This window comes from Rhinolophus hipposideros (genome assembly GCF_964194185.1).
Source record: "Rhinolophus hipposideros genome assembly, chromosome: 8".
NCBI lineage: Eukaryota > Metazoa > Chordata > Mammalia > Chiroptera > Rhinolophidae > Rhinolophus > Rhinolophus hipposideros.
This window is the reverse complement of record NC_138054.1, coordinates 57,231,682-57,249,911: the sequence shown is the minus strand read 5'-3', so window position 1 is coordinate 57,249,911 and position 18,230 is coordinate 57,231,682. Positions and strand designations below refer to the sequence as shown.

At 33.8% G+C, this 18,230-nt stretch overlaps 1 protein-coding gene across 5 annotated transcripts in view; it reads right to left on the bottom strand.

The window, feature by feature from the left end:
- Positions 1-1,685: 1,685 nt before the first annotated feature.
- IFT25 (intraflagellar transport 25) overlaps positions 1,686-18,230 on the bottom strand; it is a 20,349-nt gene continuing 3,804 nt past the window's right edge. For 4 of the 5 annotated variants that reach the window (XM_081055693.1, XM_081055692.1, XM_081055691.1 and 1 more), the window contains exons 2-5: positions 8,250-8,356; positions 6,575-6,643; positions 3,632-3,675; positions 1,686-1,901 (exon numbers count right to left, since the gene is read on the bottom strand). In XM_081055693.1, the coding sequence (XP_080911819.1) occupies positions 1,788-1,901; positions 3,632-3,675; positions 6,575-6,643; positions 8,250-8,325 (303 nt within the window). In that variant the 5' untranslated portion in view covers positions 8,326-8,356 and the 3' untranslated portion in view covers positions 1,686-1,787. Of the gene's footprint in view, positions 1,902-3,631; positions 3,676-6,574; positions 6,644-8,249; positions 8,357-12,391; positions 12,505-13,244; positions 13,315-18,230 lie in introns of all 5 variants that reach the window. The other variant, XM_081055690.1, reaches the window with a different exon arrangement.

Here is an 18,230-nt window from a genome sequence, read left to right as displayed (position 1 = left end):
GGAAATTGAGAAAAAAATTTTAAAGAAAGAAAAAAAGTCTCTTTTCAGTTGTTTTCCCAAATCAGCACCCAGATAAGATCCACACAGGGCATGTGGTCATTGGCGCTCTTGTATCTCTTTGAATCTAGAGCAGACCCCCTTCCTTAATTAACACTTTTCATGCCACTAACTTGGGAGACCCAGGGAAGAACCAATGTTGCAGTACAAGTCCAAAGGCATTGTACTTTGGACAATGGTGGCAGAATTCCTTCTTGCCCAGGGGAAATCTATCTCTGTTCCATAAAGGTTTTCAACTGGTTGGATGAGGCCCATCCACATTATGGAGGGCAATCAGCTTTACTCAAAGTCCTCCCATTTAAGTGTTAATCTTACCCAAAAACACCTGCACAGAAACATCTGGAATAATGTTTCAGCAAGTATCTGGTCACTATGGCCCAGTCAGTATGATACATAAAATTGACTATCACAAATATATTTCAGTAAGACTGTATTGTAGGTCGAATTGTGTCTCCAAAAACATATGTTCAAGTCCTAACCCCCAGTCCCTGTGAATATGACCTTTTCTTGGAAAGAGGGTCATTGCAGATGCAATTAGTTAATATGAGGTCATTCTGGAGTAGGGTGAGCCCTTAATTCAACATGATTGGTGTCCTTAGAAGATGAAAACACACACAGAAACAGATATGCACAGACAAAAGATGACGTGAAGATACACAGAGAGAATGATATGTGATAACGGAGGCAGAGATTCGATCTACGGTGCCATAAACCAAGAAATGCCAAAAATTGCTAGCAATAGCAGAAGCTAAAAGAAAGGCATGGAACAGATTCTCCTTCAGAGCCTCTGGAGGTACAAATCCTGCCAATACCTTGATTTCCAACTTCTAGGCTCCAGAGTCGTAAGAGAGTAAATTTCTGTTGTTTAAGCCACCAAGTTCGTGGTACTTTATTATAGAAACCCTAAGAAACCAATACATACTGTACAGACAAAATATTATGTTTTAATGTCGTTTCTTTCCTGTGTTTCTATCAACTTGTGATAAAGTTCGCGTCATGCATTTCTATTTGTTGTCAATATTTTGGAATTGCTTTTTTAATTTTTGGCTGTATTATTTATGTTTACAAAGTCAAGCTATATAAGAAAGTATATTCAGAAAAGTCTTACTTCCTCCCTATCTGTCCTATTCTGTTCTTTACCTCCCCAAAATATTTTTAAAAATCATATCATATCAATAATTATTGTCTCTGGAAAGTAAGGTTATGTGTTTCCTAACTCTTATCTGAGGTTTTCAAATCAAAGACAAAATAAAATTAAAAGAAAAAAATAAAATGATTTGTCCTACAGGGCCAGCCCAAATTCCATGACTTCAGTGAAACCTTCCCATAAGCACTTTTCTCTTTTCTGAACTTGTATATTGTTTACTGTCTACGCTGCTCACTTAGCCCTTTGAGTCAATCAATCAATAAATAAAAAATTAATGCACTGATATCTCAAGGGCATCATGTTAGATGCTGTGGGCGCACAATGTATTATCAGTTAAGTTTTCATGTACAGTAACTTCCTTGATTAAGCTATATATTGAAGCAAGAACTTTCTTATATCTTTCATGGTGGACATCACTATGGACAGATGATACCAAATTCCTTTGCACAAAATGTTGAAAAGAAAATAATAAAAACTGAAACAGATTGGTACAAATCCCTTTAATAAAGTATATCAATGACACTTTCATTTTTAAGTAAATATATTATTAAAAAAATCACGCAAGAGCATTTTGTTGTAATTCTTAAGAAAGATCTGAGACTGCTACTCCCTCTGCAGAAATGCTATACACAGCTGCAATATGATCAAAGGCTGATGTAATAATGAATCTCAAGTAAGTGGCATGGTCATCATGTGCCTGTAGGGGAAAAATCAATATGGATGCTCTTAGCAATTCTAATTAACTGTTAAACAAGCAGTTAGCAGAAGACAGGATTTGATGCAAGCGTAATATTCTAAATATAAACAATATATATGATAATATTCAGAAGAGAAGCCAGCCACATATAATAGTATAGTTGTTCTTGTGTGTATGCTGAATATCAGCCTTGGTTTTGATGAAAAATAGTAGGTAGAATTAAAATTTGCAATTATACATTTCTAATCAACTTTTCAGTGTCTTTCTAAAGTATTTTTCATGATAAGAGATATGCTTTGGCTAATGATACCTCAGAATATACTACCCTGAAACAGTACTATACTTTTACATTTATGTAACTTCTCTAGAAAGCCACTTGGCAATATATTAGAAAAAGCTATAAATATACCTATACCTTTGGACCCAGTAATTCCATTCCTTGAAATTTAATCTTAGAAAATAATTAAAAAGGTGAAGATTGTCATAGTAGTAACATGCCTAAGATGTCCCTTGTAGTATTACTATAATGACAGAGGGAGGAAAAAGGAAATTAGTTAGCATTTGCCTATTTGCATACATTTAATTTTAAAATTATAATTATGACACTCATATATAATATTTAAAAAAGTTTAAAAAAGAACACGAAATTGTTCATACATTACTATTATAATTATACGTGATGCATATGGTTGATAGCGAGAAGAAAGCAGGGACAGTAAAAGCTATTGTGACAGGGTGATAGAAGGATGGGTTATTCCCATGGCCCCTCACTATTTTCCAAATGTTTTACAATGCCAGGAGCATTCATAGATTCACAGTGAGTCCTGAAACAAAAAACTCAGCAGAGACTTACTAACCATAACCTATTAGTAAAGATGAAGAAAAATAGAAGATAAAATTCAGTCTAATTGATCATCGTCTGCACCTCCCCCCACTGACCTCCCCACTCACTGGGCACATTTCAATGGCAGAGAAGAGAATGAATAGGTTCAAAACTTCCAGCAGACTCTTCTGAAACACTGATTTCATAGCAGCTCCCACCAAGTTGTGAAAAAGGAAACTTAATGGACAAGGTAACACTTTAACCCTCATTTCGAGAAACCTTAATTAAGCAAACACTACCACCTAAAAAAACACACACTCACTTTTTTCAAGTTTTTGTTTGTCTAAAACCAAAACCTGACAAACTAGCAAGAACAGAGAAACTCCTGATGAGGCAGCAGCTCCTCATCAACGGGCATTCATTCCACTTGACAAGCAAAGCCCAGTGGAATGTTGTCGAAAAATGCTTGTTCTCTTTCCACCTCATCTCTCTTTGGCTTATTTGTTGCTGATCCTATGCTCCAGTTCCCCTTATCTGAATCTCCCTTGTCCTTTCATGCTTAAATTAACATCCAATTTTGGCATCTCGACCTTTTTTGATTCCTATTCTAAAAGGCCTACAGAATCAAATGAGAGAAAGCAAAGCAAATCAATACTTCCAAATAAATGAACAAAATTAAAACAAAAACAAATAATTCTGTTTTATCCTTGCTGTCATTCTGTATGTTAGATAAAAGCTTAATAAATGAGTAAATAAATAAATAAATAAATAAACAATAACCTTCTCTATTGGTTAAGTACAAAACCTGTAATATCTGAGGGTATATGACTATGGATATAGGTTTAAAATTTAAATATGTTGTGCTGGCTAAGGATAATGTTTATCTCTACAAAGTATATTTACTTACCATAATTTCTTCATTTTGAAGCTGCCCCTCTGTGTATGCTAGATCTAAAACATAAATTCAACAGAAATGAATTAGGACTCAAAAATACATGAGGATAGCTACTGAAATTTATGTTCAGCAAACATGGTATCTGGTAAACTATAGTTACACCAAATTTACCAGTGTTTTGGGGTTAAAATTTAATACAAAAATAGAAATGTTTCATATAAAAGATATGAAAGATAAACTATTTATGAGCCATAAAATATCTCTAGTGAGTATAAACGTAAGGAAATGCAAATTTAAATTTTACCAAATACAAAGAATTGATAAAAATGTGAAAATCCCTTTTAAGGATCAAGCTACTAACAGCAATTGCAGGCCTAAAAGGAGCCATCTTATTGTTCCCATGGGCAAAGACCAGAGCTCAGTTTCTTACAGTACATTTTTACTGTGATGCAGAATTATGCTGCCCATACATTGTTCTTTTCTGATATCCAACTTTAGAAAACCTTTACTCATATAATTTCAGGACAGATTAATTTATTTGGTCGTGAGTTAATCATATCAAACATTCTTTTGAAAACATGGAATATTTAATTAATAAAAAACTGACATTATTTAGAAATTAATATTATTTGTATTAAAATAGTGTACATAATTTTAAAAGGCACATAGTAGAAAAAGGGAAGTCTCTGGGAAGTAAGACTATGTATGACTTTGTTTCCTAACCTTTCTCTGAGATAATGACAAATAGTTATTCCCTGGTGACCTTTCCTTTCTCCTCCAGTCCTGCTCCTCAGAGGTACATACACATTTTCAACTCTTCAAACTGTTTTTCCTAGAATTATGCTATGGTTATACTCCTTTTCTTGATTTACCAATTGTTTACTGACTTTATACTATGGCATATGAAAATTTAGGTTTCTTAAACTAATATTTTCTTCCTCTTCCTCCTGCAACTTTCTCTTCTGCCATCCTCTCAATTCTGCAATCAAAATGTGATGGTTACATTATTGTCTATATAAATGTTATTTGCTGCTGAAATAAGTCAACAAATTATGATCACATTTTCTTATTCAACTCTTCCCTCACCAGGAATTAATAATAAATTCTTATTTCATTTGCCTAGTTTTTAATTATGAAAAATTGGAAAATTTCAAACATAAACATAAAAGGCAGAAAGAACGTAACTCCTACATATGCCCATCATCTACATTTTACCATTACTAACATTTCCTCATACTTGATTTATCTAATTTTTTGCTAACGTATTTTATTTTATTTATTTATTTATTTTAACATTTTTTATTAGTTTCAGGTGCACAAAACAATGTAATAGTTAGCTAAAGTATTTTAAAGCAAGTCTAAGACATCATGACATTTCACCTCTAAATATTTGATTATCCATTTCTAAATAATAAGGAATTTATATTTTCTTACATAACCATAATACCATTATCATACTACCATTAAAAATAATGCTTTAATGTCATATAGTACCCAGTCTATATTTAAATTTCCCTATTGTTCCCCAAATGTCTTTTCATAGTTGATTTATTCAAGTCAGAATTGTCTTTTCATCTTGAACTGCTTTCCTTCCCACATACATTTTTTTCCCCATGCCACTGACTTATTTAAGAGCCCAAGTCAGTTGTCCTATAGAATGCCCCATATTTTGTCATCTTGCCTCCTCATGGTTTCATTGAATTTGTTCCTCTAGACTCCATATTTCCTATAGTTTGGAAATTAAAGCTAAAGGCTTGATTATATTCAGGGTTTGAGGCCTTCATCAAATGTCTGCTGATCGTTGCCTGTCTTCTGTTGCTTATGAGTAAGTCATTTGAAAACGACACGCCTAAGTCAGACTCGTTGACAAGTAGACTTCAATAGGGTGATCAGGAATGAGCCTTTGTCAGCTTCCATTGAACTTCTTCTGGAGCCATTCAGTTTCTCTAAAGACAAATTCCCCCACCTCCTGGCCACAGCCCTGTTCTTGGTTGCTTATCATAAATAGCAGAGCCCAGAAATAAACCTGCATATTCAATATGCAGGCTTCCACCTAAATCACTGTTTTCAACTCCATATTTCATTCACTCGCTCTGCTATGCCTGGTCTCCTTGAGTTCTGAGCCTCAATATTTAGTATTCCTAGTCATCCCCTGGGGATAGTTTGTGGAAGAAGCTGTGGTCACCTAGCTTTGTCGAGTCAGAGAAGGTACCTACGGTCCAACTACTATGTATACGGATATACAACTAATGACCCTTTTTTCTGGCCATGTTCCACTTACATTTTCCATGGTACCATCTGCCTTCAAGTTCTAGACTTTTTTGGGGTCCTGTTGGGCAAAGTGGCATATTTCTCACTGATTTTCTCCTTGGAAGGCACGTAAGTTATAACCTACTCCATTTAGCCTCAAAAGTCACTTTTCCATCCGCGTTCCCTCTTCCATAATATATATTGATCTCTCACATCTGCTTTGGTCTCCTGGTCTTTTGTTTATTTGTTGTTCTTGTAGGTTTATGCTTCTTTTTATTCCTTTTCTATTATTTTCATGGTATTTTGGGAAGGAAAGGTGATACATGAAGGTAATATATGTTTAAATAGAAGCTACCAATTCTGCTGATATTTAAACAGTACCATTAATCAGGAAGTAAAAAGAGACAAGAAACTAATATTTGTTGTTTGTCTGCCGTATGCCAGACATATGTTCACAAAAACCTTACATGGTAGGTACCATCTCCATTTTTCAGATAAAGATTCAGAGATTCAGAAAAATTAAGTAACATGCGAACAGTTAACCAGTAAGTAAAGAAACGGTCTTGTGTTCAAACCTGGATTTTTCCAAGCTCTAAATATGTCACAGGACTCATTCACCAAAATGCACACAGATTGGAAACAGAGTCAAAGGACGATTCTCTACTCCCTCATGCTCAGAAAAATGCTGGTGAAACAGGTACATACCTCTTTCAATCCACTGCTCAAAATCAACGGGCTCTTTAGCGGTGCTTTTTTCAATCTTCAAGGTACGCACTGACATTGTAAATAAACAAAATAAATAAAGTATTAATTATCTACCTGATTCTATGTTGCTTTTCCCATATTCCTTTTTCCCTATGTCTGAGACTCTCAGGCATCAGGAGGACTGCACAAAGAACAGGCATCAGGAGCAGCATGTTCTGAAAATAACACACTTACTCTGTTTTTCCCTAAGTCCCTATGGTAAAATGCAGCCTTGCATCACTGTAACCTTCCAAATGTTCGCAAACATACAACACAGAGGTTTGGAGCATTTTTGAATTTGGTGTTATCCAAATTGTTTTTGTATACTGGTAATAACAATAATAATAATTTCATGGTCATAAATCTTTATGGAGAACCTACTATGAATTAGGCATATTTCCTCACTCACTCTTGACTACAGTCTGATGAGAAACATATTATTAACCTACGTTATTGGTGAGGAAACAGGCTTAGAGAAATCAGGCAACTTAGAGAAGTCAGGCAAAGTGTTCAACGATACAGAGTTAGTAAGTGCCAGAACTGAAATCCAAAATTTAGATCTAACGCCAAAGCCTCTACAATTAATGACAGAAGAGAAACTTAACAGGAAGGCAGTGTCATCTTCCTTCTGCACTGACTTTTCTCCATTACCCCTAGCCCAGCTTCCACTGCCCCAAATCTATTCTTCCACTTCTCTGTTTTGTGACCCAGGGGGACGACCCTGTAAACTGCATCACCTGGACTCACTTGCCCACTGGCTACTGGTCAGATTTGGCCAATGGGAGGCACTGGGAGGAAATTGGAGGTCGGTGAGGAAGTTAGATCAAGTTGTTTATTCTCCACTCCCTTCCTGATTTAGTCATGTCTTTGACAGTGGTTATGTCCCTTCATGATTACAGCTCCTGCCAGGCAGGCCCTTATTTACAGGCTGCAGCTCTCACTAGGTTCCAGTAACACTATTTTCTTCCCGTGGCCCTGGGGTGGTAATGGCTTCCTGTTGTAGCCAGTTTCTGGGTGTCTCACCATCCCTGGTATATTCCCTTAAGACAGAACTAATTTTATAAGTAGTCCCATCAGTAAAGTCTCTTCATTTGAACCATCTGGAATGTATTCTGTTTCCTGCCATGATTCTGTCTGATATACTTTATCCTTAAATAAACATAAGACAGGGTTAGAATGATGTTCCAATGAGAGAGTCTCCTCCTAAATCCCTCAGAAAATGCCATTATTAATAGAAGAATCAAAATTATCCAATACAAATAATCAGGGTTATCAGATTTTCAGAAAGAATTTGACAGAGAACCCCAAGCCAAATGAATCTGTAATAAATATGTCAAGGAACCTAGCATTTTGGCAAGCTGGCTTCTTATGTTAATAATACGGTCTTTTGCCAAAGACTTTCACATAGTAATTGCATGGAAATTATTATGTGCTTTGGAAGGGTTTCAAATTTGCAGTTTCAGAGAGTCTAACTGTGCTCAAGGCAGTTAACCCATACTCTCTACTCTCCCACCACAGCAATAAAACTGGATTCCATGCTGCAAAGAAAATTAATCTTTTGCCAGAAGCTTACGTATGTGCCCTCTGCCTATGGTAAAATTAAAAGATGATAAAAATTAATGTATGATTCGCTTACCAAAGTAACTACGGATTACAAGCCTTTCCATCCTCACAAGTTTGTGAAAACAAACAATGAACTCTTGGGGAAACATTCCTGTGGTGGTCCAAAATGTTTCTGGATTCCTATTGTTAATTTTAAGGAAAAAGAGAAAGAAATAGACAAATAAAAAACATTCACAAAATTCTAGTGAATAAATATTTTTTAAAAAATAATGAAGAACCCCTGGATTCTTGCAATGCCTTTCTAACTGTTCATTCTGTTTCTAATCTCTCCCCACCTTTAATAATTATTCTTTACTACTACCAGATATATCTTTTAAAAACACAGAAACATAGAATTGATGTCACTATTGTCTAAAAGCCTTCAGTGGCCCCTTATTGCCTATAAATCTAAATGCTTTAGTATAGCTTTTTACGACCCTGTATAATCTGGTCCCATCATTAAAGTACTAAAGTACCATCACAATATCATCTCCCATTACTATAGTCACAATGGGCCAGTTAAAAATCTACAAACACGTCATGCAGGCTCATGTTCCTGTGTCTAATTATATACGTAATAAATTCCACAGTACAATATGTTTTTTCCCCATTAAGTGGTCAGTTGTCTTTCGAAAAAATTAAAAGAAAAAAATGTTTTTTTTACCCAAATAGTTACCATTTTCAATGCACTTAATTTCTTTCTATACTAGAATTTCCATCTAGTGGTATTTCCATCACTTCAATCTAGAACTGCCTTTAGCATTTCCTGTGATTCATGTCTATTTGTGATGAATAAAATGTCTTTATTGTATTCATTTTTGAAGAATATTTTAGCTAGATACTGAATTATGGGTTGACAGGTTTTTTTGAGGGGGGAGCATTCTTTTTTCAGCATTAAAAAAAATATTGTTCTATTGTTACCTGGATTCCATGGTTTGTGATGCAAAGTCAACTGTCATTAGTACTATTGTTCCCTTGTATTTAATGTATTTTTTCTCCAGCTGTTTAAAAATTTTTTCTTATCTTTATTTTTTAGCAGATTATGATATGGTCTCTTTGCATTTATCCTGCTTTAAAGATTTGCTAAGTTTCTTGAATCTGTCGGGTGGCATTTTTTAATTAGGTTGGGAAAATCTGGCCAAAAAGTATCCATCCAGATACCTATCAGCTGATACATGGATAAATAAAATATGCTATAAACATACAATAGACTATTATTTGGCAATAAGAAGGAATGAAGCACTGATATGTGCTACAACACTGATAAACCTTGAGAACATGTAAGTAAAAGAAGCCAGTCACAAAAGACCGTGATTCCCTTTATTTACAGGGAAATATGAAATGTCTGAACAGGCAAATCTATAGAGTCAGAAAGTAGATTAGTGGGTACCTAGGGCTGTGGGGATAGGAGGAACACAGGGTGATTGTGATGGGTTGTGAGATTTCTTTTCGGGGTGATCAAATGTTTTAAAATTGTGCAAATGGTTGTACATCTCTGTGAATATACTGGAAGCCACTGAATTATATACTTTAAATGGGTGAATTGTATGGTATGTGAATAATATGTCAATAAAGCTGTTACAAAAAAGCAAAAAAAGAAGCCAGGTTTCCTAACTCACAATTCTGGGTTTTTCATACTATGCTTAATATTTTACAATTGTAAGTTTATATTTACATGGTTTTAAATCTTATTTAAATAAATTGAATGACTTAATTGCCCTATGCTTCTTCTTGGATGCTTTTAATGAACAAAACCAATATAATATCAAACTACATATAGATTTTAGACATATAGATTTTAAAATGACATGTAACTGAATCCTCATAATTAGGCATAATAAAGTCATCAAAATAGTTTTCTTTTAAATGAGGCTTTATATCTAATGACTGTTTAATATCTATTATATCAGAACTATGAGGTAATCAGAGAAGGTGGTATTGTCACCATTTTTCAGACCAGGAAACTGAGTCTCAAAGAGTAACACATATAGTTCACTTTCCCAGTAATTTACTGTAAATCTGGTATTCTTCTACATTATCCCAAAAGGACTAATTCTTTCTCTCTTCTTTTTCTTTTAACTCATTTTTATTTTCTAGTGCAGAATTTCTTTTCTCCTCTTTCACTGATATGTTAAATGCCAGAGGGCAAAAGTAGAGTCAAGGGCAAGTAGAAATATAATCACTTTCTTTAACACTTATTTCTGGGAAATGGAAAGTTGGGAGCACTGTCCAGCAGGGACAAATTTACAGTTGTTTTCTCCAAATACTTCTACTGTTACCTCCATTTAGATAAATCAATTTATGAACTGAGAATAATTTTTAGTATTTACTATATTAAGTCGAATTGTATTTATTGGAGTGCATATGGATTAAAAGTCTGATGTGCTCTGTTCAGTTATCAGGTTAGTCACTACTTTTATTCCATATGGTTTTATGTACTAAGGATTTTGTCTAATCTAAAAAATACTATGTCCTTAATCATTAATATGGACTGACATTTGGAAAGATCTCTATTTTTGGCAAACAACTTAAGACAAATCTTTACAGGTTTGTGTATTTCACAGCAGTTCCCACATTCATTTCTTTACTCCAAGGCAGAGTGGAATAAATAACTATTACCTGAATTTCAGGAAGCAAAAAAACTAAGGATTAAGATTCACAGGCAAAAAACAGGTGTTAAGTTTTTGATGCAAACCTTAAGTTTGAATTATCATAGTACAAAGAAACCCAAACTAGGAGTTCTAGAAGACGTGAATTTAAGTCTTAATTCTGCCACTTGGTTATCTGTGTGATTTTGAGCAAGTCATTTTTACCTCTGATCATCTTTTCTTCCCTCATCTGTACAATGAGATTGAAAATACTTTTTTTTTTGTCTTTTACTCCCCAAGCTTACAGTATGGGTCAAGTAACACAACATCTATGAAACTATAAAGTCCTATGCAAATGAAAAGTAACATATGCATATATATGTATGTGCGCGTCTGTGTGTGTGTGTGTGTGTGTGTGTGTGTGTGTGTATTCACACAGCTAATCTCCAGTATTAGTTGAGTTTGACTAATACTTGATGGTCTAATTCAACAAGCTACTAAACAAATATTTTAAGACACTGTAGAGTTAAAGACGAACAAGTCAAAGTCTCTGACTTCTAGGAATTCACAGGTAAGAGACGAACATTAAAGATGAATAATGATACAACAAAGGAATAAATAAGGTAGGAGAGGTATATACCAAATTCTATTGGAGTCCAACAAAAAAGGTAAACTTATCCTACCAGAGGGGAAGAGCCAGATGTCAGAGAGGAGATAACAAGACTTGAAGGAAAAGTTTGAGTAGCTAGTATTTATCCAGATACATAGGCTTCACCATACAACACAAAGAACCACAAGATCTGTGTTACAATTGCTTCTGCCTTCCACAGTTAAAACTAGTACTTGACCTCTTTAGACCTCTCTTAACCACAAGTCCAAAATGAAAGGTTCAGATAAGATGAACCCCTAAGTCCTTCCAGCTCTAAAATTATATGATTCTGAGTCAAATTCTGGTCACTGTACAAATACCAAGAAAGAGAACTCAAGAGAGTGATAAAATAGCCAGAGTTCTCCCACTAACTACTTTTCCTTGGAACTTAAAAGTCTGAGAATGATATTTATCTCTACCTAGAATAAGCTCTAGCACAGTGAAGAGTGGCAATTGGAATATCAGGAAGCTGAGAAACAAACAATGAAGGTGGATAACAGAAAGGGTAGCATTCAGTTTAGCAAGCATTTTGCTTACCAGTAAAGAAATAGGCAGTAAATAGGAAGTTACAATGTTTATATTCCTATCTACTAAGAAAAACTTGGAATAAAACCATAAGCAGACTTTAAAAGGTACACTTCCAAAAAATGAAGATGGCTATTTGAACTTTTGTCTTGTTAAATCACTTCTTAAAAAAAACTATTTGTATTAAAAGGTCAGTTTAGGAATTATCAAGAAAAGGATCAAAAACCTAAACATATACAACTGAATTGGTTTCAGAAATGGTACCAAAGACAGATATTGTCAGGTAATTTACTTCACCAAACACTTATTAAACTACGTTTAACAGTGCTAATTGTGAAACACCTAGACCCAGTACTCAAGGAGTTCATGTACCTAACATCAAGACTTTAAGGAAGAAAGATCAGTAACTCTTACCCATCAATTATATTTTCAGGGGGGTGTTTTTCATCACTTGATGTAGCTAAAATCACTTCAGCCCCTTCAGAACTCAAACAGAGATCAACTTTTCTCATCTTAAAGTGTTTAACCTGCAAATAAAACAGTAACAAAACAATAACAACAAAAGCACCCTCTTGTCTGCACTGTACCGTCTTCTCTGCACTGTATCTGAGAAAAGGGAGAGAGAAAGCCTGTTGCCTAGCTCACTGTTTAACAACCAAGCTATTCAACAAGTGGGAGGGACCATAACATTTTATTTACATAAGTAAACTTCTGAACTCTCGCAGGAATAATCTGTAAGATACGAGTATTTCCAGTACTCTACTCCTTAAAACAAGTCCTCGACTACTATGACATCATTTTTCTGCTTCTAAAATTTAAAAAATCCTCAGGAATTATATACAAACGGTTAACAAGCTAAGGTGATATAAATTAGTGGGTAAATTTTAAAAAATTATTCACACTGTTATATTTCTGAAATTGAAGAACAAAAACAAAAAACCTGGAGCATAAAAACAAATTTTCTGTGACTGTTTATATAGATAATTATCAACTGAAGTAGCAAACAATATTGCTTAGATCTTAAAAGACATCTTATCATCATTTTATTTATTTATGTTTGAGCAGAAACATGAGAGAGAAGACATCCTTTACTTATTTTTAAATTCTACATCACTCACTTGGGTCATGGATTTAAAGACATGTCTGTTGTATGGTAATATTTTAAGTTTAATAGAAGTATCCTGAAAAGATATTATTGAGTTCTACTATGAACCCTGGTGGGTAAAACAGAAGGAAGACAGAGAAAACTCTATCTGATCTCACTTACCCTCCTCCTTTATCTGGTGGTGACAGGACACACACAATATATAGATGCAAAGAGACAGGAAAAGCTGTATCTACAAAGAATTAAAAGTGCTTGGAAAAGGAAGGAAGGCTTCCAACACCCTTCACACCCTGACCCCAGTCTAACTTTTCCAAAAAAAAAAAAAAAGAAACTATTTCAAATAAACAAATGACAAACCACAAAGAATATTACATATATTAAATGACTAGGTACAACTGCCCAGATATAATAAATGTTAACATTTTTGTCACATCTACTTAAAAATTTTTTGAGAAATATGTAACCCCTCACTGGCCTATTCTCTTCCTTGCCCAGAGGTAACAGCTACTCTGAAGTTGATGAATATCCTTCCTGACTATTTTTATACTGTTATCATATACATGTATGATAAAAAATGTACTGCTCTTTGAAAACTTAGATGATTTCACAGTGTATATATTCTTTTGCTACTTGCTTTTTTCATTCAATATTATATTTTCAAGGTCTTATCACGTTGATACATGTAAATCTACTTTATTCATTTTAACTGCGATAAGGTATTTCTCCATTTTTCTGGTGATGGATATTTACGTCAGTTTTCAATTTTTCTATTAGAAACTAATTTGCAATGCACAGCTTTGTGCATGAGGCCTTATGCACATGTGGGAGGAAGACTTTATACTAAAACAGTGTCTTTCGTTATAGAAGTAAAATGCAGAAACTTAGAATCAGCATATGTTCAAGTCAATAACTGATCAGTCTGATCTCTAAATTATAACAATGTGCATTACCATCAGTAATATATGCGAGTTTCTGCTTCCTTATATTCTAACCATCATCTACTTGGTTTTGTTAGACATTTGCGTTAGCCAACCTCATTGGTGTGCACTGGTATCTCAGTAAGGATTCTATTTGTAGTTTCATGATTATTAGCGAGGTTAAATACCATTTCATATGTTTATGGGCCATTCAGGCTTCTTCTTTTGTTATTTTCTTTTTCTTATCCTCTGCTTATTTTTCTACTGGTTTCTCTTTTTTAAATTTTTTTATCCATTTCTTTTTCATTTGTTGGTATTTTTAAAATAGAATATTCTGGATACAAGTCTTTTGTTATATGTATTGTAAATATCTTCTACTCTGTAGCTTGATTTTTTTTTTAACTTTTATTTTTGTGTAAGAGTTACTCCCCCCACCACACACACTTCATTTTTTGTTAATGAACTATCACACACATACAGAAAAGAACACAAATCATAAGTCTATAGCACGATAAATTTTAACAAAGTAAATATACCCAGGTAACCACTACGCAGGTAACCATTTCCCTGGTAAAGAAATAGAACATTATCAGCATTTGAGAAGTCCTCCTTACGCTTCCTCTCAATCACTAGCCCACCTTCCTTCCCAAAGGCAAGAAGCATAGTCCTTATTTATAACACTACAGATTAATTTTGCCCGAACTTTATATACATGGAATCATATAGCTTGTACACATTTGTATCTGACTTTCACTCATTATTATGTTTTTTAGATTTATCCATGTTGTTGTGTGTAACTAAGTAAAGCTGCATCTTAGCCCCCACCCAGCTTAACTTTTAATAAGACAAAAGACAAAATCAGCCCCTAGTGGAAATTCTTAGGAAACTGGGTGTGAACTGAAAAGCAAAGAAAGATTTCTCAGGTATTTAGATCCCAAAGCCCTGAAAAGGAGAGAACTAATCTCACTCCGAAATATCTGAAATCAGAGGTAAACTGAAACTATTTAAAATAAAACTACAACTCAGTCCAATCCCAGCACAATCGCTAGCTGGAGTGAAGTGATTTGCTCCTCATCCTAGTTCCTAGACGAAGAAAGTAGTGTGTTCTCTCTGGCGGAAAAAAACACTATATACTTCAGTGTCTATGCTTTTAAATACAATGTTCAACATACAAAGTCATTTGAAGCAGATCTACAGATGACCCAGTTCTGGAATTAGCAGACAGAGAAGAAGATAACTACTATAAATCTGTTAAGAGAATTTAGTGAAAAGATGGACAAATGGGAACAGAAAAGGAATTTTAGCAGAGAAATGGAACCTCTATAAAACAAAATGGAAAATCTGGAACTGAAAAATGCAATACCTGAAATAAAGATTTTATTAAATGCACTGAACACCATACTGGACCCAGCATGAGAAAGGGTCAGTAAACTTAAAGATAGTTCAACAGAAATGATACAAAGTGGAATATAAACAAATGAAAATAACAGAACAGAGCATCAGATAACTGTGAAACACTATCAAACTATTCTGAAATGCATGTAACTGGAGTCCCAGAAGGAAAGGAGAAAGAGAATAGTGTAAAAGAAAAATCTGAAGAGACATGGCCGAAATTTTTCCAAAATCTATGAAAGACATAAGCCCACAGATCCAAGAACCTTATGAACATTAGTTGGATAAATACAAAACTGATCTCACCTAGATTCATCTTAGTCAACTGCTGCAAATTAAAGAAATAAGGTGGGGAGGGGGAGCAATCAAAGCAAAAAACATGTTACATTTAGGCAAACAACAAGAATCAAAATTTAGTTCTCATCAGAAACAAGGGAAGCCAAAGAAAATGGAATGACATTTTTAAAGTGCTAAAAGATAAAAAACAGAACTCTATATCCAGCAAAAATATCCTTCAAAAGTGAAGGTGTAATAAAGACATTGTCAGGCAAACAAAAGCTGAAGGTATTTGTTACCAGTAGATCCACACTACAAAAGATATTAAAGCAATTTCTGCAGGCTAAAGGGAAATGATTACACGTTGAATCTGGATCTGTGAGAATGAAGAGCACTGGAAATAGCAAATATATTACTAACATAAAAGAATATTTTCAAAATTTTTATAAGACTATTGACTAAAGAAAAAATTGCAATGAACGGTAGGGATTTAATGAACGTAGAGGAATAAATACAATAATAATACAGAAGGCAAGAAGACGGTAAATGAGACTACATTCTTTAAAGTACTTTTGCAAGTACTTTTGTTCTTTCATTGAACATGAAGTGATATAATATTAATTCAAGGTAGACTAGGATGTGAAGGATGGATGTTGTAATCCTAGGATTAGAAGAAACTCACCACTAAAACCATAAAACAGAGAGTTGTAGGAAGAAGGCCAACAGAGAAGCCAAATAAAAATGGAATACCATAAAAATACATGATTAATCTGAAAGAAGGCCAGAAAAGGGAACAAAAGAATAAAGACAAATAGAAAATAAATGGTAGTTTTAAGCACAAATGCTTTAAAAAAACATGATAAACTACCATGTTTCCCCGAAAATAAGACCTAGCCGGACAATCGGCAATAATGCGTCTTTTGGAGCAAAAATCAGAAAAAGACCAGGTCTTATTTTACTATAAGACTGGGTAATATAATACAATATAATACTGTGTATAATATAAATACTGGGTCTTATATTAATTTTTGCTCCAAAAGACACCTTACTTAGAGCTGATTGTTCAGCTAGGTCTTATTTTGGGGGAAACACGGTAAATACATCAGACTGAATTTAAAAATCCAACTAAATACTCTTTTCAAGAGACACATTCTAAATATATGGGTAGACTAAAAGTAAAAGGATAGGATAAGATATAATAGGTCTTATTTAATATCTAGTAAGGTAAATTACTCTAAATATTAAAATTGGTTTGGTTCTATGCTTTGTACCTTATTAGAACAGTTTTGTTAAGTTACAGAAAAGAAAAAAGTTCGAAATGTTGATTGCAATTCAATTCCATTTATAGATTAGAGAGAATATCATGTTTGTGATAATAAGTCTTCAAATCCATGAATTGGAATTATCTCTTCATTTATTTAAGACTTCTTTTAAGTCCCTAAATTGTTTTATAGTTCCCCCAAACACAGCTTCACCTCTTTGGCTAGATTTACTCTTAGATGCCTTATGGTTTCTGTTGCTACTGTATATGGAATATGTTAAAAAAATAATTTTTTTTTAAATCGAATTGCTTACCATACAAGGAATATTTCTAACATTTCACCAGTAAATGTGATGGTCACTGAAGGTTCTGTTAGACCTCTCTCTGTTCATTGGATTACAGAAATTCCTTCTTTCTAGTTTAAGGTTTTTTTGCTTTTAACCACAAATAAGCATTGAATTTTATCAAATGCTCATCTAACATTTACTAAGATGATCATATTTATTTCCTACAGATTGATGTGATAAATTAAATCAAGATTTTCTAATGTTATAGCATCCTCATAAACTCTATTTACAATGGCCAAGGTATATTATTATTTTTGTCCATAGTTGTATTCAGTTTGCTAATATTTTATTTATAATTTTTGCAAATATATTTCTAAATGAGATTGGTATATAAATTTCCTGTTATTCAGCCCACGTCTGGTTTTGGAATAAAGATTGTACTCCCAACATAAAGAAGTTGGAGTTTCCCCCCTTCCTAACTGTTGGAACAATTTGTGTAAGATAGTGGTTCTTTGGTCCTGTAAGACTGGTAAAGTATTTGTAGGTAGATTTTTTGACTATATAAAGTTCAATAGTTTTCTTCAGGTTTTCTCTACCTTTTTGAGATGATTTTGAAATTTATATTTTGTAGAAAATTATCCATTTCTTCTTAGTTTTTATATTTTATGGCATAAAGTTCATCTTCATTGTAATTTTAAAATCCAGTATGATAGTATTAAAAGCTGTGGTAAGACTGGTCAAGAATAAAGGCATATATTCTAATATTTTTATTAGTGCCTTTTTTCTTGCTTTTAATACTACTGGAACCAGAGGACTGGTACTGGATGAACATTGTTAACCCTTAGTTTAGAGAGGAAAGATGGTGAATTCCTAGAAATACAGATTTATGAACTTGGATGTTAATTCTCAACAAAATTCTAAAATTATTAAATTCATTATTACAATGATGGCTTTAAAAAGGTAAATGAGGGGTCGGCCTGGTGGCTCAGGGGGTTAGAGCTCCGTGCTCCTGACT